Raw genomic sequence first — 21,597 nt, 5'->3', positions numbered from 1 at the left:
GATGCTACACAGTTTAGAGTTCGAGTTAGGCAGTTCCAGGAGCCCTGGATTTCTGATTGGTAAAATACAGATGATATTGCATCATGGACAGCTACTGAGAGGATTAGGTGAGATACAGAAGTCTCGAAGCACTGTGCCTGGAACAGCCCTCCTCCTCCCAGCTGTGTAAGGGCGGGAGGTTGGTGCGGGTGATGCACATATGGACAAAATGTGCCCTATCCAGTCGCCTTCCCCAGGGTGCTGCTTAGCTCTTGCCCACTCTGGGGAGCCTGATGTTTCCTTAGTTCAGACTCTCATTATTTCCTTCTTGAATTTCTGAAAATTCCTCAAAACTCAGCTTCCTGTCCCCAGTCTAACGTTGCTCTAGTTCATTCACCAGCTGGATGATCTCAAACTCAAGCCTAATCATTTCTCTCTTCACTGGCTCCCCACCACTTTTGGGATAGAGCCCACATCTCCTGCCCTAGCTCCCAGAGCTGGCCTGTTACTTCACCTCCTGCCTGCTTCTCTAAGTGCCCTTGCCAACCCCTTCCTTCTGCTACAGCCCAAACACACCGCTTGGAATTCCCCAAAGTGGACCTGCTTTTTCAGCCTCCAGGCTAACGCAGGTGCTGTTCAGATGCCTCTTTCCTCTTCTTCTTCTAGTTTACTTCTGCTCCTGCATCAAAACTCAGTTCAAGCACTGTTTGCTCCAGAGTCCTCTCCCGTTCTCAGAGCAGCTGGTGCACTGATGTGTTATAACACCAGCGGTTACGTGTTCACTGTTGGCTTCCTCATCTGTAAACATCTCTAGGCTTGGAGCTCGTTGTGGTAGAAAAGTATGTTGTATTGGAATTTTCATCTCCAGACTTTAGGAGGTTCCCTGGCATGTCATAAGTGATTAATAAATGTTTATTGGATAAATAAATTGGGACCAACATGGTGAATATACATATCATTTGAATCTACCTGGGTCTCTTTAACAATTGAAGAAATATTTTATTCACTACTATATAAAGACAAAACTAGGCTTAGTGGAGAGGAATAAAACAATCAGGAAGTAATGATATACAGACAGTTAAGTTTATACACATGAAACCCACATACATATACAATTTACAATAGTTCTGGTATTGACTACCAAGCCTTCTTAATTAGGCCATTGGTAGATATCTTAGTCAGAAGTGGCTTAAGAATTATCTGTCTGAAGTCCCTTGGGAGCCTCTTCCTTTCCCTGTGTGTCTTTTCTAGTTCTGTGTTGTCCCCATATTCACTGTCACTCATTTACTCTGCAAACATATCCTTGAAGGTTCGGTAGAGCTAACCAGTGATGCTATTAGAACCAGGAGTTGTGTGTGTGCGTGCGTGCGTGCGTGTGTGTGTGTGTGAGAGAGAGAGAGAGAGAGAGGGGGAAGTTTTTAACTACAAATTATATTTATTTATAGGTATAGAGCTATTCAGGTCATCCTCTTCTAGAATGAGCTTTAGTAGTTAGTATTTCTCAAAGAATTTTTCCATTTTATAGAAGCTACTGAATCTATTGGTTTAATGTTCCATATTCCCTTACTGTCCTCTAGATGCCTGTGGCCTCTGCAGTGATGTCGCTCACATCTCTCACTGCAGATGTTGGTAATTTGTGTTTCCTCTTTTTTCCCTGATCAGTCTTTTCTCCCCCCTGGTCAGAGGTTTACCAATTTTATTGACTTTCTCAAAGAACAACCTTTTGGTTTAATTTGATTTTCTCTATTGTTTTTGTTTTTTATTTCACTTACGTCTACTCTGATCTTGATTATTTCATTTCTTCTGCTTTCTTTGGGTTTAATTTTCTCTTCTTTTTGTTAGTTTCTTAAGGTAAAAGTGGAGGCCATTGATTTGACCCCTCCCCCCCAATATTGTCATTGGTGCTATAAATTTCCCCCTAAGTACTACTTCAACAGCATCTCATCTATTTTAATGTGCTATCCTTTCATTTTTTACAAATAAATCCTGAACCGTAACTATATGCCAGATGTGACACCAGGCACTACAGAACAGTCTCTGCCTTGCTAAACATAGACAGGATACTAAGCAAACGAAGGGTGGTGAGTAGAGTGATGGAGGGAGCCCAGGCAAATCCAGGTCACATCTCATGTTGGGCATGTGGGTCACTGGCAGGTAGCCCAACGCTGGGAATCAAAACCCTCATACACTTGAAGACAGCTGTCGAGTTCTGCAACTGTTTTCAGTTGAACATTGAAAGTTCAGAGTGTTGATCAACTGTACTTACAACATTTTGTCTCCTTTTTGTTTCTGTTGCCCATTTCTTAAGTCTCTGAAATGCAGGTGATGAAGGCATTCCTCTGATATAAAATGTCTCTATTATATCTTCTGCAAAATTACCGCTATAAGATATCTGCACTGCCTTTTGTATTTGCAATGGGGTGGGGGTGAGGAGCCGGATTATAAACTCTGGTTTAGGAGGAAAGAGAATTCTGATATTTAAAAAGTCCCCAGTGGCAGGAACTTGGGCTTGCAGTCAGGAGGGTCTTGGCTTTAATCGTGACTGCACAATTTTCTTACAGTAAATTGGACTATTAGCTGCTCCAAAGCTCAGTCTTGACCTGCAGCATGAAGATAATGATACCTACCAATTGCTAGAACTGCTCTGAGAATTAAATAAGATAATGAATGAGATGTGTTCACACAGGGTCGGGCACATGGTAAATGCCTCACAAATGAAGACTATTCTTATGCTCACTCAATTCCTTTATGGTGCTCTGTCTGCCACAATCAAGCATTTTCTTTATGTCAGGCTAAAATCTCTCTCTTTCACTGTGTCCCAGGTTTTGGCTGTCCTATTGCCTGAATCCAGTTCAAGGCACATTCTCATTCCCATTTTGCAGTCTGGGCAACTGAACCAACCAACCACTGGGATCCTGGGCTTGAGGTCTCATTGCCAGTTGATTCTGTGAAACTCCCTGTCTGCTCACTAATTGAATGATCTTGGGTTTATTCCTGATGACATAGTGTAAGCAAGGAGGCTGCTCACGGAATTCACTTAACCTTTCTTTCCCAAACTTCAACTCTTTTTGTCCTATCACTATGTCTCCCCCTTAACCTTGTCCTTCCTCTCAGTTCATGAGGGTGAGGACAGTGGGACGTATTAGAACGCTAAGAGCAAATATCAGTCTACACTAAATTTAGGCATGGTGTCTGGTACCTTCCTTGGGAGAGATCTTTTGGGGTTGAGAAAGTTGCTCCTTTGTTTCATTTCCTCTAAATTTCCACGGACCACCTTGATCTAGACTGAGACTCGATGGCCTAGAAATGATTGCAGGTGTTTACAGAGGTGGTGTCGCTTCTCCATGAGGTCATAGGTGGTGGAACCAGGACAGAACTCTGGTATATTTGACTCCATACCTCTGCTCTTTCAGCTGGGTTCAAATATCCACGGTGTGGATTTCTTTGCTTGTTCAAGGCTCTAAAGGATCACACACTTGATGTTGAGACCCAGTTCCCCAACCTACTGGGCCATACGCTGCTCCCTTTTGTGTTTTTTATCCTGAGTCACTGGATGCTCAGCTGTGCCCATTGTCAGGACTCTCTTCCAGAAGAAGCCTGGTGGTGAGCGAAGTCTGGGATGTCTTCAGGACATTGTAGTGAGGCAGGGAGTGGAAGGTGGCCAGGAGTGAGATCCCAGGCTTCAAGGCTTCATCCAGGCAGGAATGGAGAAGCAGGAAGTACATTTGATGGTAAACAAACCTGGACTTCTTAAAAATGGCAGCAAAGCAACAACAGATAACCTTTATCAAGTATCTATTATATACCAGGCTCTGGGCCAAACACACTATGTATATGATCACATTTAATCCTCACAACAAACCTGGGAGGTGGTTACCACTAAAATCTTTAACATGTGGATGATGGAACCCAGACTTGAGAAGGTGGTCAGCTGGCCACGCAATGGCAGAGTTGGGAACTGAGCCCTGCTCTGCTGACCCCATAGCCTGAGCTCCGAACCACTGTGTCATCCTGCTTTTCTTCCCTCCCATTGGTTTTCCAGATCATTTCGGAGCGCACGAAGCCCAGGATGCACGAGTTCCAGTCTGAGGTGTTCATGATCATCGGTGGCTGCACGAAGGATGAGCGCTTTGTGGCGGAGGTAACCTGCCTGGACCCCCTGAGGCGCAGCCGCCTGGAGGTGGCCAAGCTCCCGATGACGGAGCAAGAGCTGGAGAGTGAGAATAAGAAGTGGGTGGAGTTTGCATGCGTGACATTAAAAAATGAGGTCTACATCTCAGGTAAGCAGGAGCCATGCAATGCCAAAGCAAGCCGCCAGGGGCATTAGGTATTTTCCTGAGCGAGTGCGGGCAGCCATCCTAGAAGAATTAGTGTAAATGGCAAAGATCTAGCTCCGACTGCGTCAGGCTCTGTAAAGCGGGAGCTCAGGTGGTCTTACTTTGGAAAGCACATTCTTACTTAACGAACACTAACCTGTGAGCAGTATTGTACTAGGATCTGGGGCAGTAGCAGACAGAAAGGCCCAGTCCTTCATGGAAGAGGAGGAGGAAAATGATACCAGAATTGACTAGGTGTCTGCGGTAGGCATAATACGCCAAGCTCAGCACTGGAAATACGGTAATGACTAAAAATGTCTGCTGCTCTCCTCCCAAACATGACCCCTAAAGGTTACTGGGTCATACATTTAGATTTTCCAGTAGCACCAAGTACCTTTTCATTTCTTACTTGAAATAGTTCAATTAATTATTTACAATTACTTTCTGCCTGTCGACCATTAGTCTTTAAGTTCTATGACAGTCAACAGTATTTCCAGTACCTACCCCTGTGTCTGGTCACCAGAGTAAGTGCTCAATAAATATTTATTAAATGACATATATTTTTACCATCTCTACAGCATAGTAGATGAATTTACAATTTGGTAGCATTTAATCATTTGTCTCTCACATCAACTCTATAAGGTAGGTGACTTAAATTTCCAGGTTGCAAACAGAGAAAACTAAGGCTTGGAAAGCTTATGAAATGTCCCTTAAGCCACACACAGGTAAACGTCAGGCAGGATTCCAGCCAGGTTCTCTGAGGTCCATGTTCTCCCCATGACATCAGAAGCCACCCAGCTCTTCTTGGGGCCCCAGGGGAGAAGACAAGTATCCCTTCCCTTCCCTAGAAGGTGTTCTGTAATCTGCACTTATGTTTGGAAAGGCTGATTCCTAGAGCTGGCTTCCTCCAAAATCAAGGGCAGGTCAGTTCTTCTTTGCATATATTAATATCATAGATTAGGTCATAGCTTTCTTTTATCTGGTAGAAGTGTATTTTAATTGTTGGAGAAGATCCCAGTAATAGGGAGTATAAAGTAAAATATGGCAGTTTCTCTGTGTCATTACAATCCTATATTTTTAATTAAAAATGATTTTATATTGTCTTAGAGTAAGTAATGGCAGCTTCTGTAGCAAGCCCTACATCTGAGAAAATTACCATAACAGTACGCAGCGTTTGTCCCACTCATTCAGGAACCTGGCTGGGCTTCTTCCATCTTGCGATGCTGCTGCTTTCTATATTCGGTCTTCATTTCAAGAAGAGAGAGAAAATGAACGCGTTGCGAAGGCCCAGCTGCTCATCATAGCCTTAGCCTGGATGTGAGGCATCAGTTCCACTCACAGTCTGTTGGCAAGAATGAGCCACCCCCTGCAGGTGGACTGGGAAATGTAGTTTAACCTTGTGCCCAGGAGGAAAAGATAGGGTTGGTGACCACAGTCCGTCTTTGCCACATTCCCTGCATGCTATTCTACAACTTGCCCTTCCCCTCTCTTAAATGTGGTGTTGTCTTTTAAAAAAATGATACAAACAGTACATGACAGCATGCTGGTTACACACAATTAAATCAACGGAAACTTGTACTTGAAGTCACAATGCATTTTCCACGTCATTGCATGTTGGTATAATGGATCTATCACATGCATTAAGTGGTGTCATACATGTGAGGTACAGCACAACCGCAAGCACCTGGGGAGACCCTAACGGTGTTGGCCATCTTTAGCGTCATTGTCGTTACCATTGTTCTTGTTACCGGCTACAGGGCAGTCTACTGAATAAATGAACCATGATTTTTTCAGCTTTTGTTTTCCTACTAAAACAATACTGTAACAGGCATTCTTATGCACATATAGTTCTGAACCTGTGCTGCTATTTGGAGAGATTCCTGGAAGTGGTCATAAGATGTGTGTGAATTTGGAATTCTTGTAGATATCACTAAATTGTCTTCCAGAAAGTTTGTACCAATTTACAGTTCAACCAATGATGAGTAACAGAGGCCGTTTTCTACATCCTTGCTAACACTTTTTGTTATTTATTATTATCAGTTAATTACATTTTTACTGACCTAGAATGCTTAAATTTAAACTTTGGATCACGAATGAGGTCAAGCATATTTTCATATATTTATTAGCTAACTGCATTTATTTTAAAATTTGTTCACACTCTTTGTTTTTCTATTGGCCATTTGTCTTTTTCTTACTCAGCTTTTTGAGCTCTGATCATATACCTTTTGCCACTTGTATTGCAAATGTTTTCTCCCAGGCTGTGGTTGTCTTCTGATTTATATTTTATATAGTAACTTTCTTATATGACTCTGGGATTCAAATCTTGCTCAGAAAGCCCTTTCCCACCCCAAGATCATGAACATCTTTTCCTATATATATTTAGTTACTTTCATAGCATTTGCATTTGAGGTTTATTTTAAGGGTGATGTGAAATAGGCATCTATTTTATTTTTTTCTAAATAAAGAGCCAAATGTTCTAATCCCATTTATTTAATTATCTCTATATCTTTCAGCACATTTCTGTACTCTTGTTTTTTATTCATCTGTTTTAGTAGTCTGATGCAACACGGCATTGTTTTCATTATAGCTTTATAGTATATTTTGGCCTTTGCTAGGGAAAGCCCCCTTCTTCATTCTTCTTTTTCAAAAGTTCCTTAGAAATTTTTCCAAATTTACTCTTCCAAATGAAATTTAGAATGATCTTTTCAAGTTCCCTGAGAAGTCCTGAAGGCACTGAGTAGATGAATTTATCTGGGGAAGGTTGACATCTTCACAGTAACATGTCTTCTGACCTATGCACACGATTCTCCCGCCTAGTTAATCAGGTGGTCTTTCATGTCCTGAAGCAAAATTCATAGTTTTTTTCTTTTTAATATAATTTGCATACATTTCTTTGAAAGCTTATAGTTATGTAATAATGTTTGACACTACCTAAATGGGCCCAATGTTGCCGTGTTTTACATAAATAGAGACCTCTAAGAGGCACACAACCCAAAGGAAAATGACTAAACTAAATGAACAGGAAATTCACAGAAGATGAAAAAGCTCAGCCTCCCTAATAACCAGGGGAAACCAAACTGTGATATTATTTTTCTCCATTAAGCTATAAAGCAACAACAATGACCCCCCCCCCCCCCCAAGCAATCCAAAACCCTTCCTCACATCCACTGTGGGTGGGGTATGGGGAAGGGTCAACCAGACAGCTTGAGAGGCCTCTTTGGCAGCACTTAGCAAAATTCAAGGTATGTACACCCTGGACCTAGGAAACCCGCTTTTGGGCTCCATCCGAGAGGAGCACTTGCCCACAACACGGAGCGTTGCCAGCGACACTCATTGCCGCACTAGGGCACGAGGGCCCATTAATAAGTCTGAAAAGTACATCTTTTTCTTTAAGTAGTTGGTACTCTGTGCTGATGGGGAAGTGGAAACACAAAGCTGTTAAAATATTTGATTAAAGTCACCAAAAAAGACAGTTCTTGTTCTCTTTTCCTAACTGAATCATGTATTTTCTGTTTGTTAAGAGAGTTGTCTTGAAAAAAATTATTTACTAGTTCATGCTCACATTTCTATTGTGGGCATCTCATTCTTTTATAATAAAAATTGTTCAAGAACAGGATGACCCCCACTTATTTTTTATATAGATATAAACCAAGAGAATTTTAAAGATTTCTTGGTTTGCATTTTTAAAAATAAATAAGCAAAGCAACCACAGAACTGAAGCTGCTTTTTAATTTGCTTGTTGGTCAAGGACAGCCCTACTACCTCCGCCTGCAACAGTCCAAGCTTACCTGTCCTGCCTGACGTCCGCCTCTGGGCTGCACGAACACAGAGTCCAGGCTCCTGCTGGCCCCCACCTTCACAGGAGGGCGTGGTCCCACCTCCCTGAAGCCCACCACTTCCCTGAACTCTCACAACACAAAGGTGCCACCTGACACAGTCGGGAGAATTATTCACCCCAGGTTTACACAGTCTCTCCCTGTTCTCCTGTGTTGCCTCTGCCTCCCAAAGAGACCACACACCCTTTTCGGATTTCTTTTCTCTTTTCTTAGGGGGACTGGCCTGGGGATTTAGCATTTATTTATTTATTTTTATTAAAAAATATTTTATTGTTTATACTACTACACTTGTCCCAATTTTCCCCTTTTGCCCCCCTCCACTCAGCCTGCCCCTGACTTCCATAGTCAGTCCCCACACTGTTGGAAAGCCAGGTACCATGGAAACAGAAAGAAGTAGAGACAGTCCCTAACTTACAACCAGGCTAGATTCCAATTATGTACAAGTCAATGGCTTAGAAAATGAAATGTAGTTTTCCCCCTGCCCCAAAGAAGCACCACTCTGTGTCCTCATTGGGCATGTAGGCTATTTCTTTCCCTGTGGCAAGAGAATGTCGTATTATTTCTTTTCTTTTCTTAATGGATTTAAAAAAATATATTTTATTGATTATGCTATTATAATTGTCCCATTATTATTTCTCCCCTTTATTTCTCTCCTCCCTGCACTCCCCTTCTCTCCAGCATTCCCCCCCTTAGTCCATGTCCATGGGTCGTACATATAAGTTCTTTGTCTTCTCCATTTCCTATACTATTCTTACCTTCCTCCTGTCTTATTTTGTGCCTACCACTTATGCTTCTTATTCCCTGTACCTTTTTCCCCATTCTCCCTATCTCCGTCTCCCCACTGATAACCCTCCATGTGATTTCTATTTCTGTGATTCTGTTCCTGTTCTAGTTTTGTGCTTAGTTGTTTTTTTTTTTTAGGGTCAGTTGTTGATAGTTGGGAGTTTGTTGTCATTTTACTGTTCATAGATTTGATCTTCTTTTCTTAGATAAGTCTCTTATTTCATATAACAAGGGCTTGGTGATGATGAACTCCTTTAACTTGACCTTATCTGGGAAGCACTTTATCTGCCCTTCCATTCTAAATGATAGCTTTGCTGGATACAGTAATCTTAGATGTAGGTCCTTGCCTTTCATGACTTTGAATACGTCTTTCCAGCCCCTTCTTGCCTGTAAGGTCTCTTTTGAGAAATCAGCTGACAGTCTTATGGGAACTCCTGTGTAGGTAACTGTCTCCTTTTCTCTTGCTGCTTTTAAGCTTCTCTCTTTATCTTTAATCTTGGGTAATGTAATTATGATGTGCCTTGGTGTGTGCGTCCTTGGGTCCAACTTCTGAGCTTTCTTGGGACTCTCTGAGCTTCCTGGACTTCCTGGAAGTCTATTTCCTTTGCCAGATTGGGGAAGTTATCCTTCATTATTTTTTGAAATAAGTTTTCAATTTCTTGCTCTTCCTTTTCTCCTTCTGGCACCCCTATGATTCAGATGTTGGAACGTTTAAAGATGTCCCAGAGGTTCCTAAGCCTCTCCTCATTTTTTGGAATTCTTGCTCCTTCATTCTGTTCTGGTTGAATGTTTATTTCCTCCTTCTGCTCCAAACCGTTGATTTGAGTCCTGGTTTCCTTCCCTTTACTGTCAGTTCCCTGTATATTTTTCTTTATTTCACTTTTCATAGCCTTCACTTCTTCCTCTATTTTGTGACCATACTCAACCAATTCTGTGAGCATCCTGATTACCAGTGTTTTGAATTCTGCATCTGATAAGTTGGTTATTTCTTCATTGATTAGTTCTATTTTTGGAGTTTGATCTGTTCTTTTATTTGGGCCATATATATATATATTGTTTTGTCTGTGTTATGTTATAAGGAGCAAAGCCTTAGGTATTTGCCAGGGTGGGGCAACCCATGTTGCTGCTGTGTTGTGGTGCTGTCTGTGGGGGAGGGGTCCGAGAGGGAACAATGCTGCTTGCTCAGCTCTCAGCCAGCTTTCAGTCACTTCCCCCGCTACCCACTAGCAAATTGGGCCCTTCTGATGCCGATTCCTGAGTGTGTGGGTTTGTGTACATTCTAGGGCCCCGTTGGTCCAACGAACTTTCCTGTGAGGCTGGGAGTTTTTCCCACCACTGCAATACCCACAGGTTTTTACAGCCAGAGGTTTGGGGGCTTTATATCCCTATGCTTGGACCCTGGGTTGCGTGGTTTTTCTCACTTCCCAGTTGGTCCTCCCAGTTTCTCCACATGCAAATGTGGGACTGCCTGGTTGGCCAGCCGCTGTCTTGCTGAGCCTCTTCTCTGCTCCGGCTGCTGGTCTCCACCACTCCTACCAGTCTGAATGCATGTTTCTTCTTTAACTCTTTGGTTGTTGGACTTCCATACAGTTCAATTTTATGGCAGTTCTGGTTATTTTTTGTTTTTAAATTTGTTGTTGTCTTCTTTTTGGTTGTGTGAGGGGGTAAAGCATATCTACCTATGCCTCTATCTTGGCCAGAAGTAGAATTTAGCATTTATGGACCCGTGGGAAATTATTGGAGAAGCTGTATTTCTGACATAACTGGTGGTTTCTTAAATGGTCCACATCTCTTCTAGGTGGCAAAGAAACACAGCACGATGTTTGGAAATATAATTCTTCGATCAACAAATGGATTCAAATTGAGTATTTGAACATAGGCCGCTGGAGGCATAAGATGGTGGTGCTGGGTGGCAAGGTCTACGTGATCGGAGGTTTCGATGGCTTGCAGAGGATCAACAACGTGGAGACCTACGACCCCTTCCACAACTGCTGGTCAGAGGTATAGGAGATTGCTTCTATGGGTAACTCTGTTTGTATTATTACTTCAAAGCTTAAAAAAAGGGTACATGTCAATGTAGGTACGTGGCCTTCCGATCACTTGGCTCCCACTGAGGACATTTTTGGTGGCTCTGAGCTTCCCTTATCATGGGAGCCATTGCTGATCAGGTCACAGAAATGACACCCTTCTGGCTCCTGGCCAGAATCCCAGATGCGGAGGGGAGGCTTGGTCCTAACCTGGGTGCATGTCTTGGCCCATAGTTTCTGTGTCCTCAGATGCCATCTGCCCCTGTCTTCTCCACACAGGACTCAGAAGGATCCCTTTAATACTGTTTCTTCAATGCAGAGTCATTTGGTAGTGTTTAGAAATCAGCTCTTGTTTATTCATTTATTAATGAATAATCATTTACATAGCTTTGTACAAGAGTTTAGCAATGCAAACTCCTGTATATATCACATTCAGGGAAAGGTAAGGCATTGCTAATCAATGGCATAGAGATGGCTAAGCTATGGAGACCTGCGGTACAACACTTGCCTATAGATAACAATACTGTACTGTACACTCAAAAATTTGTTAAGAGGGTAGACTTCATGCAAAATTCTTACCACAATAATTATTTTTAAAAAGGTAAAGTGATCTCACTTTCTGGTATTTCCAGATTACTGCCATTTGCCTATTTTCTTTCTTCTTATCAGCTCATATGTCAGAGCATGTTCCACTTTGGAGAGTGGTCATTGTAGAACGGTCACTGCAGGAATGCCAAGGATAGCCAGGTCCTCAGGGCATCCAGCCAAGACCTGTCAACCTGAAAAGTGCCACATGGGGAGCCCTTAACGTTTCGGGGGGGTGTACCTAAGATCTTCTGAGTTCGGCAAGTCCTATTACTTGGCACTTGTGTGTTGCTCTATGGTCCAAGAGGGTTATGTTAATGGGCAAGAAGCTCTTGGAGGTCTCCTTCAGTGCCCTGGGGTTCACAGGGTGTAAGCACAAGTCTGGCTTAATCCCCAAATCTGCATGTTGCCCCAGAGTGGGGCAGTCTGCTTACCTGTGACCACCTGAAACCCTTCTACTAGTTTTCCCTCCTGGATATTATAAGCAGCAAGAATAATGTCTGGCACATAGTACATAAGTTTTGAGTGAATAAACACATGGATGAATATGAACATGCACGTTGGAGAAGGCATTTTTCTGCAACACTGGCTGGTTTCATCTGTATAAACACTTATCAATTCCCCTCCTCACCTGAGAACTGAATTCTGGGAGAAACAGGCTGGAAACATCCAATACCTGCCCGCAGTCTGGAGGGAGGGTGGGAGACACGTGATTTGATCCCCTCTGTGTCTAAAGGGGAGTCAAGGATACAGGCCTCGTGACATCAGGCTGTGTCCCCTGGCTCCCGGCCTGTGTCCTGTGAGCCATGGCAGCAATCTGGGCAATGTGACTGACAGCTTCTCCTGGGGCTCTGTGTCTCTGCAGGCTGCACCCCTCCTTGTTCATGTCAGTTCCTTCGCAGCCACCAGCCATAAGAAAAAGCTCTATGTGATTGGGGGAGGGCCCAACGGGAAACTGGCCACGGACAAGACTCAGTGTTATGACCCTTCAACCAATAAGTGGAGTTTAAAGGCGTCCATGCCAGTGGAGGCTAAATGCATCAATGCAGTGAGTTTCCGGGACCGCATCTATGTCGTTGGTAAGTGACCAAATGGCTTCTTGTTTATCCGAGGTCTCCCACCCATGCAGCCCTGCAGGTAGATCACACAAAGCCCTCCTGAGAACTCACAAGTTCCTGCTTGAAAAGGAAGCAAAGGTGGGGTAGGTCCAGGCTTTGGTGGGATTTCCCTTGCAGTCCAGGAGGCAGAAGACAGCTCCCATTTAGGAGACATACAGAGCAGATCATCCCCAGGGCCCAGGGGAGGCACTGGAAGTTGCTGCGGGAACATGTACAGACATGGAAATGTGGCCAGTATGACAAGCACACCCCAAATAGTAGCTACCATGATTTCTTATTTTGTGTTCATGAGAATTGTACTCTCCCTACTTGCTTTGGGGGCTCTGAAAAGTTGTAGTTTGCCAGAAGGAAGGCCTGGCCAGCCAGACCATAGCTGGCATGGGATCGTTAGGGGTGATGGATCTCAATCCTGACTACTCATTAGAATCACCTCGGGAGCGTATTGCAAAAGTATGGGTGGTCGGGCCTCACTCCAGACCAATGAAATTAGGACGGGAGAGGGGATGCTGGCCAACAGTGCCAGTGTTTTTAACGTACAGGTGACTTTGTTGCGCAGCAAGGATTGAGAACTACTGACAAAGGAGATGCCAAAAATAAATAACTTCAGCAAATAAGAGCTAATGAGAAAAGTATAATACGAGAACAGGTTCAGAAAAAACCCCTCTCTCCTTGCTTCACTTTTCCTGTGTGTTTATGGACAGGCTCGTGACTCTGCTTGAGGGTCTGATCTCCAGACGAGTAGCTCGGGCTGGTGTCCCAGGTCATGCTCGGTTCAAAGAGGGGCTGCTGACTCAGGCTACTGTCACGTATTGGCGGCTTCTATGTTCCAGGCCTTCTGCCAGTTACTCCACGCTCATGGTCCATCTGACGTCTTATAATCATGTGCTCAGAGTTACACATCAAAAAGTGGCAGGGCTGGAGTTATGAGCAGAGTCTGCCTGATGGACCAGGTGGTATTTCTTCCAGGGAGCAGTCTTGGGGTGCATTTGGCAACCAGGTGAAGCCAGGTGTCCCTTGGAGCCTGATTAGCACCTGGCTGCAGAATTTAAAGTGTCTCCAGCACTTGGTGCCCCTAGTAATCGACTCGGGGTTTTCAGAAAGCCATAAATCTACTTTTTCTTGGCAAGATGGTAGATTTGACCTAATCGGAAGCAAGGGTTTAGTGGTTAAAGGGGAAGAAAACCAGAAAAATAGCAAGATTACCACCGTGTTTCTCTTCGTCTTCAGGTGGGGCCATGAGGGCGCTGTACGCCTACAGCCCCCTGGAGGACAGCTGGTGCCTGGTGACCCAGCTGAGCCACGAGAGGGCCAGCTGCGGCATCGCGCCCTGCAACAACCGGCTCTACATCACCGGGGGGCGGGACGAGAAGAACGAGGTCATCGCCACGGTGCTGTGCTGGGACCCGGAGGCTCAGAAACTGACCGAGGAGTGCGTCCTGCCCAGGGGGGTGTCGCACCACGGCAGCGTGACCATCAGGAAGTCGTACACCCACATCCGGAGGATCGTGCCTGGAGCAGTGTCGGTGTGACTGCGGGAGCGCGGCCTGGACCCCCGCACCCCTCACGCATGTCCTGCCCACTGCAGACAGCAGGTGGGGCTTGGGCTTTAGGCCAAACAGTAGAGAAGCCCTTTGGCTCCCCATGGGAGGCTCCTCGGAAGTCACAGCTTTGGGACGGGACACTTGAGAGCAGCCAGGAGTGTTTGCGGTGATCTACCTCAGGAGAGAAGAAGAGCAATACTTAACATTCAGGCCACACCTGCCCCAGGCCAGCTTCTGTGCCCCGCACTCCTGTATATCGATTCTCCTAACCGTCATCGTGACCAGTGGCTGGATGCTATCACTCCTGTCTCACAAGCGAGGAGACCAAGTTTCAGAAAGGCTAAGTGATTTGCCCCAGGTCGCTCAGATTGCCAGTAGCAAAGCCAGGAGTCTAAACCCAGGCATTTCAATGTCCAACACAGTGCCCTTTCTGACACAGTCTCTCTCGGAGCACAAAGCAAGAAACAAACGCAACCCTCTCCAAAACTGGCTTGTTTCTTTTGTTGCTGTTCTGACAAGTTTGCTAAAGGGTTCACTAAACAAGGCAGGGAAATAAAGGTGTTTCTCTCCCCCACCCCCTTTGTATTTAAACCATCTGGAATCCTTGGTGTGGGAGCCTTGGGTTCCTTGTCAAGACTGTCTGATAGGTTGTTTCATATGACAGGTCTGAGAAGATGGGTCTGGGAAGGCCTGTTTGCTTTAAAGAAATTAAAAAAACAAACAAACCAAAAAACAACAAAAAACCTGTGTTTTGTTCTCCCCTCAAAAGCCTCTAGTTTTTAATGATCACCGGAGGCCCATCTGGGTCGAGGACTGTGGTTGTCAGGCAGACTATGCCTTCAGCACAGTCTGGTGTCCTGGCCTCTCCATGTCTAACTGTTGTGTTGCTATGGAGAAAAGTGGCTCCCAGAGACTCGGAGCACTGTCTTCGAAAGACGCGAACATCCCCACAGGCTGTGGGCCACGCAGGACTGACCAGCTCTTCTTGATGGCATACATCCCACTTCTTAGACGGTGATTTGGGTCCATGTCCCCGATACCCCACCTTCCTGGAACCTTAGTTCTCAGGGTCATTTTAAGCCTTTCTATTTGGGTTTTGGATGAGTTTCACGCAATTTTGACTCAAACAACAGAGTCTGTCCTTCACTTTAAGCGCTAGGGCTTTCAAATGAGCTCACTGGAAATTCATTCTAATCCCCGCGTTGGGGAAACAGATTAAGAGATCCTGTTTCACATGCTGTATTTAAAAGCAACAACAATGATAACAACATAGTAACTGTGTTACCCAATGTGCTTTATTTTCATCATATGATTTAAAATCTCTTTATAGAGTTTTATTTCATGTCAGATGGGACATATCGTGCCTGTGCTTCTCAGCAGTTTGGAAATTGATAGGGGAGTTCATTTTCATAGAAAAGTTATGGTTAGAAGAAGCTAAAATTCAAAGCAGTTAAAAAAGACTTGGAAAATTACAAGTGAGATTTATTCATGCTTAGGTTGAGGATAAATATAAGTGCATGTTGGTGTGTGAAAAGCTCTGTGCCTTACAGTCATATGTGATAGCTCAGCTCCCCACCATGGAAGTAAGGTGGGAAAATACAACCCATCTTACTTCCACACCCTTCTTGAGAGAAGATGTGGAAATTTAGAACACATATATCACTTAACGCATGAGCACTAATAACCTTGACAAATCTCTCAATTTAATTTAGTTTAATTGAGCAAACATTCAAGGCATTCTTTATGTTTGTCACACCTTGGGGACACCAATGAATGAGACCAATCTCCACCACAGAGACACTCAATGAACACGTAAATAGGCCACGTGTCAATATTATAATCTTTCTTTTCATCAAGTCAGTAAAACTTAGATGTGTGTAAAGTTATGAGGCTGCGTCCAAGTCCTTATTGTCCTTCCAATTGGTCTCTCTGAAGAGCTGTGCGCTTGGCTTAACGATGTTGCCACTGCTTACGTGTTTGTCTTTCTCCGAGATCGCCTTCCGAAACTATTTATGAGCTACAGGAGAAATCAGTCATATTCCAAAAGTGGTTTCAGGGAAGAACTTCCAAAGTGGATATCCAATGACAGCCACACACGAAGAGGCCCCCCTTCAGAAGGAGAACAGTCCTTGTCTTGTTGAACACTCTTCAGTAGGAGAAGGCAGCAAATTTTGAGAGTCAGTGGGCCAGCCCTGTGCTGGGAAAGTGAATATTTAGGATCTCTGTGTTATAAACCTGGTTGTAAACGGGGGTCCCAAGTTTCAGGACTAGTTCAGAGCACCTAAATGGAGACAAAGAATGAATTCTACATAATGTTTGTATCATCAGACATGCAGGTGACTTGGGGTAAAAATCTCATGTCCCTGGCTCTCAAGAGATAGGGATTCTCGATAATGGTGTGGGTTAGTGGGCAGACATACCTATTAAGATGATCCAGAGCTCTGTACTTGGAGCTGCCAGTCTGTAGCTTTTAGGGAAAAAAAAGTTCAAATCATTTTGGGGAAACTTGATAGGTATAAACTTCTAGGCACGAGCCAGGGATAGAAGTACATCTAGTTTGTGCCAAGTTAACTGTCGTAACCCACCAGCAGGGGCAGGAGGCAGATTGGTTTCAGGTGAGCCAGAAGCAAAGGGCCCTGGGACTCGGGCCAGGCATTTGGGACATCCTGTCACAGCAGACCGAATCTTGAGGCAAGTCCTGTGTATGGACAGACCACCCCTGGATGGGAGGAAGAGGATGAGGTAGAAGGAGGAGGAGGTCGTGTCTAAGAAAAATGATACATCTAGAAAATATCAGCCCTGGGGTTTGTGAGCATGACTCTATGCTCAAGAAGTATAAGGGGTGAATAAGGAAAGGGGTCCATCCAAGGGGGTTCCAGGAAGGAACCCACTTCTTAGAAATAAGGAACAAGTTAGAGCAGCTCTAGTGGTCACACCCATGTACTCTAGGGCCTCTGAGCTGCTTGGCTGGGTCTCCCACCTTACTGGACCTAGAGAGAAAGAGGCCCAGAGGCTTGGGGTGGAATCTGTAGCAAAGGTTAAGGGACCACCATTGACAAGGCTGGTCTACAATGGGCATGGAGCTGAGCTCACCCAAACATCAACAGATAAATGTTCTCTTAGCTCTCATCACATTCTTCTGTCAACGACTTCATCTCTCTCTCACTCACCCCCACACACGCACACACACATTGCCCTTGAACCCGAAGCAAACTAGCTCTCAGGGAAATGCAAATACCCTTTGCTTATAGCTGTGAATAGTATAGCTTTGATATTTATAAAAGTCCTTGAGGTACTGTTGTTATTGAAAAAGATTTTGAAAAAGAAAAAGTACTGAACAAAATTTTCAAAGTGGGTAAACACCCCAGGAATTTCTTGTATAAAGTTCTAACTAGGGTGGCAAAATCTTTTTGTCTCTGAATAGCTGATCTAGATGTTGTAATAGATCTCATAATATGAAGAGTCAACCTTCATGGAAACCCACAACTATTTCAAACATGTCTAACTGCAAAACCAGTTTTGACAGATCAGATTTACATATTTTTAGGTAAAACTAGTCAACACTTAGTTAACTGAATCCTTTAAGTATTTTGGTTACATGAGTTTGTATTTTTTTTAAATGATCAAACTAAGGATATTGTTTTTGGTAAATGTACAAATAAAGTTTTTATTTATTCAATAAAATGTGTGTGCAATGGATAAGAATATATTGTACAATTATTGGATGATTTTTTTCATGTTTTGGTTGCTATGAGTAAGTGATATCTCAATAGAAATTAATTTAGGAGGTAGAAATTTAAAACATTTCAGTGGGTTCAAGAAGGTATAAATAAATTCATAGGATAAGATTACTCAGATTCAGTTTATAGACTGCCAAAAGGTAGACAGCTTTTCTACCCCTTGCCTGTCATTACCTCCCTGGGCAAGCTTTTACCAACCCATTTGCAAACCGTGTGACTCTTATTCTGCCTGGTCTTACCTCTAGTTACGAGAGGCTCCCTTCTAGCTTTCTGGTTTCTGGTCTGACCTCTCAGCCTTGCATTAACCAACCAATGTCACCATGCTGTCCTGAGTCTTAGTCGACCTGGGCTTCTCAGATCAGAGCACGTGGAACTGGGCATAGGAGACAGAGAGCCGTGTTTCTCAACCACTGGAAAACTTGTCACTGACTTAGTTTATTTTGGAAAAGTAAGGAAAATGTAGTAAGTGGTAAGGAAAATGTCCTATGCAATTGAAAAGGAAAATCTGAGGCTTTAAGGAAATGTGGGGTCACCTGAATAGCTTTATACCATTCCACCTGGGCCTCCTTAGAAATAGAGGTTTTTGCTCCTCTATAGAGATTCTGAGTGGAAAACCTTGGGAAGCAGTGCCCCATCTCAGGGGTGGGAAGTGGGGAAGTGCTCTGGAGTTCATCGTGGGCCATCCATCAGACAGTGGTGAGTCAGAATGTGGTTTTGAGCCAATCTCACTGCTGAGCTCTCCAGTTTCCCTGCTGGATCTGAGTGGTGATCTCATGCCGGGGCAGCTGGGCTGGGGCCTGGTATCTGCTCAGCTTGGTTGTTGTTGTTGTTGTTGTTGTTATTATTATTATTTAGCTCCTCTCTTGTTCCCGGTACTCTCTGCTGATGTGTGGCATCCCCAAGACCAGCATAATTTTGGAGGTACGACCTTTTATGGGATCTCAGTCCTCCCCTACCTTCTGTGGGCCCACGCCTCATTTTCTGTTCCTTTATGGCACCATGATTACAGACCCTCAGTATTGGAGACCAATTCAGGTCAGGCCCGCCCACCCCCAGCTGCCCAGCATCAGCCTGCCTGCTTACCAGTCCCTCCAGTCTGTTTCTAGCACCCAGAGATTTTCCTTTTCCTCTGGCGTGCTCGGATGTCTCCATGTTACTGGTTCCTGCGTGCCCTGGCTACCTTCACACCCACGCCTGCTGCACCTCTGCTCATCTGCCTGCTCCCCTGGCCTGCTGCCTCCCCTGGGGTCTCCAAACACAGAAACCTCACTACCCTCCTTGTCTTCACCTCTAGCTACATCAGCACCATAGCATCTCGAGGTCCTCCTAATTTCTGAGATTTGGAGAAAGAGCATAAAAGGATATAAGCCTTCCTGGCTACAGATTCTTTAGGAAGGTTTGTGTGTTAGGAAAATTTCCTGCTTCCTTAGCCAAACTAACCCAGTTCCTCCCAGTTTGGCGGTAGAAGGAGAGACTCCCAGTGGTGACAGATTTGGATCTCAGAGTCCCAACTCTTGTTCCTATAAGGAAAGAGTCCTGTACACGGCTCTTCACTAAATTTCCCAGAGGACATCACCACCAGGCTAGAAGAGCCAAGTAAGACTTGACTGGAGACTCGGAGAAGGAACAAGGCTCTGAGTGATGAGAACAGCAGGAGTGCACTGTCCCTGAGAAGTGGCGCTTGTCCTTAGGAGGGTCGTGTGTGTGAGTGAGTTTGTGTGTGTGTGTGTGTGCGCTCGCGCTCGCACATGCGCATGCTGTTAAAGATAAGTGAAGCTAGACATTAAAGTGGTAAAACTAGATTTTATTCAGTAACTACTGACCGCAGGGGGAAGCTGAGCCCCATTCTGGGTTGTGCAGAGCTGACTCGGTTCTTAAAGGGAGAATGAAGGAGGAGGGAGGGGAGCGAGCAGGAACAAGAGAAGTCAGGGAAGTGAAATATGACAAAGCATTGGTCAGTAAATGGGATTAGGCCAGCTGTGTTTGCTAGCTGTCAATCATGAAGTTAGGATTCTGTCCCCTCACGGAGATTGGGTGACAGAGTCTCTATCCTTCCTGATGATTACATTTCAAAGGAATCACTTTCAAATCCTTGAGTAAGACTCTCCTGGGCTGCTGGAGAGACGTATAAGGTCTGTCTAGAAAAATCCCAGTCATTGTTAATGTAACGAGAATGGTTTGTGCAACATTGATGTAACCTGGCAGCCAAGGAGAGTGGACTGGAATGCACATGCGTGAATAATGACGATTTCACTGTACTAGTCAGTGGGGGTGGTAGACGACATTGAATGAGCATGTGTACTGTGTGGCTGTCACATTCAAAATGACTGAGCAAGTAGAGCAACGGATCTGCATCGAATTTTGCGTGAAGCTTGAACATTCCTCTGCGGAAACTATTCAGATGATTCAGAAAGCTTTCGGGGACAATGCAATGAATGTGGCACAAATAAAAGTGTGGCACAAATGCTTCAAAGATGATCAAGAATCTGTTGAAAATGATCTACATTCTGGAAGGCCTGCAACAAGCAGAACACCTTGAGAATGTTGAACTCAGCTCCCTTACAGCCCAGAGTTGGCACCCTGCAACTTCTGACTTTTCCCAAAATTAAAATCACCTTTCAAAGGGAAGAGATTTCAGACCGCCAGTGAGGTTCAGGAAAATACAATGGAGTAGCAGGTGGTGAATGTAACAAAGGATTTTGCAGAGTGTTCTGAACAGTAGAAGAGATGTTGGGTGAGGTCCCCAAGGTGACTACTTTGAAGGGGAGTGAGGTGTCATTACCCTATGTACAATGTTTTTTGTATCTTGTATCTTTTTCAATAAATGTCTTTGTTTGTCATAGTATGTGGTTGGATACTTCCTGGACAGGCCTCGCACATACTTGGCTCAAAGGGAAAGAGGTAGGTTTCACAATTCTAAGACCTGCTTAATAAATGCGCTAAGAAAGGAAGTCAGGGGCCTATCATCAGGTCATGGCCAGAACAAATGGTAAATTCTTTTGAGAGCCTTGAGCTTTTTCAGACAGAAACTCAAGGTGGGCTGGGTGTTCCTAGGGATGCGGCCTTAGGCTTCCATGCTAGGGTCCGTCACGTCTCTTAGCACAGAGGTTTGGAGTTCTGCAGTTCTCAGCGCCCTGTGAGACAGGCACTGTTAAAGAAACAGGTGTGCCCACTCTCTCTGCCGATATTTTAAAAGAGACTGACAGTTTTCTACAACCCAACAAAAGCCCACTGTGAGATGAGGAGTGCTAACACCCCCCCATTCTAGAATATTCTGATGATAGCTAAAGAGAAAAATAATACTAAACTTTTTTCAGTTTATATAGGCCAGCATGGTGCTTTCAAACATTTCAGACTATGTCCCACTGTTTCAAAGTAAAATCAGTCATCATTTTCTGTTCTTTTGTATCTTTTTCTTAAAATGATGTCCATAACACACTATATTAATTTCATCACCCACCAATGGGTCACAAGTCACGGCCTACATCTGAAGAACGCATCTGGAGGCTGCAGACCTGGGCAAAGACAGGGCAGGGGCCCTGGGGGAGAGTCGACTGGCTACCCCCTGGTCTAACACTTGCAGCGGAAACCCAAGGGTAAAAATTCGACTCGAAAGCACGAAAAATCTATGAGTCTGACTTAGATAGACTGAGTTTTTTTGAGTGGAATTCT

The 21,597-nt window shown here is 44.3% G+C and overlaps 1 protein-coding gene across 2 annotated transcripts in view; it reads left to right on the top strand.

Moving 5' to 3' along the window:
• KLHL6 (kelch like family member 6) overlaps positions 1-20,745 on the top strand; it is a 62,270-nt gene extending 41,525 nt beyond the window's left edge. For both annotated transcript variants that reach the window (XM_024560745.4, XM_053917724.2), the window contains exons 4-7: positions 4,022-4,259; positions 10,713-10,915; positions 12,392-12,605; positions 13,872-20,745. In XM_024560745.4, the coding sequence (XP_024416513.2) occupies positions 4,022-4,259; positions 10,713-10,915; positions 12,392-12,605; positions 13,872-14,173 (957 nt within the window). In that variant the 3' untranslated portion in view covers positions 14,174-20,745. The remainder of the gene's footprint in view (positions 1-4,021; positions 4,260-10,712; positions 10,916-12,391; positions 12,606-13,871) is intronic.
• Positions 20,746-21,597: the final 852 nt, after the last annotated feature.

This window comes from Desmodus rotundus, unplaced genomic scaffold (assembly GCF_022682495.2).
Source record: "Desmodus rotundus isolate HL8 unplaced genomic scaffold, HLdesRot8A.1 manual_scaffold_160, whole genome shotgun sequence".
Classification (NCBI taxonomy): domain Eukaryota; kingdom Metazoa; phylum Chordata; class Mammalia; order Chiroptera; family Phyllostomidae; genus Desmodus; species Desmodus rotundus.
Note: the sequence above shows the minus strand (reverse complement) of the source record. Positions and strands in the feature narration are given on the sequence as shown.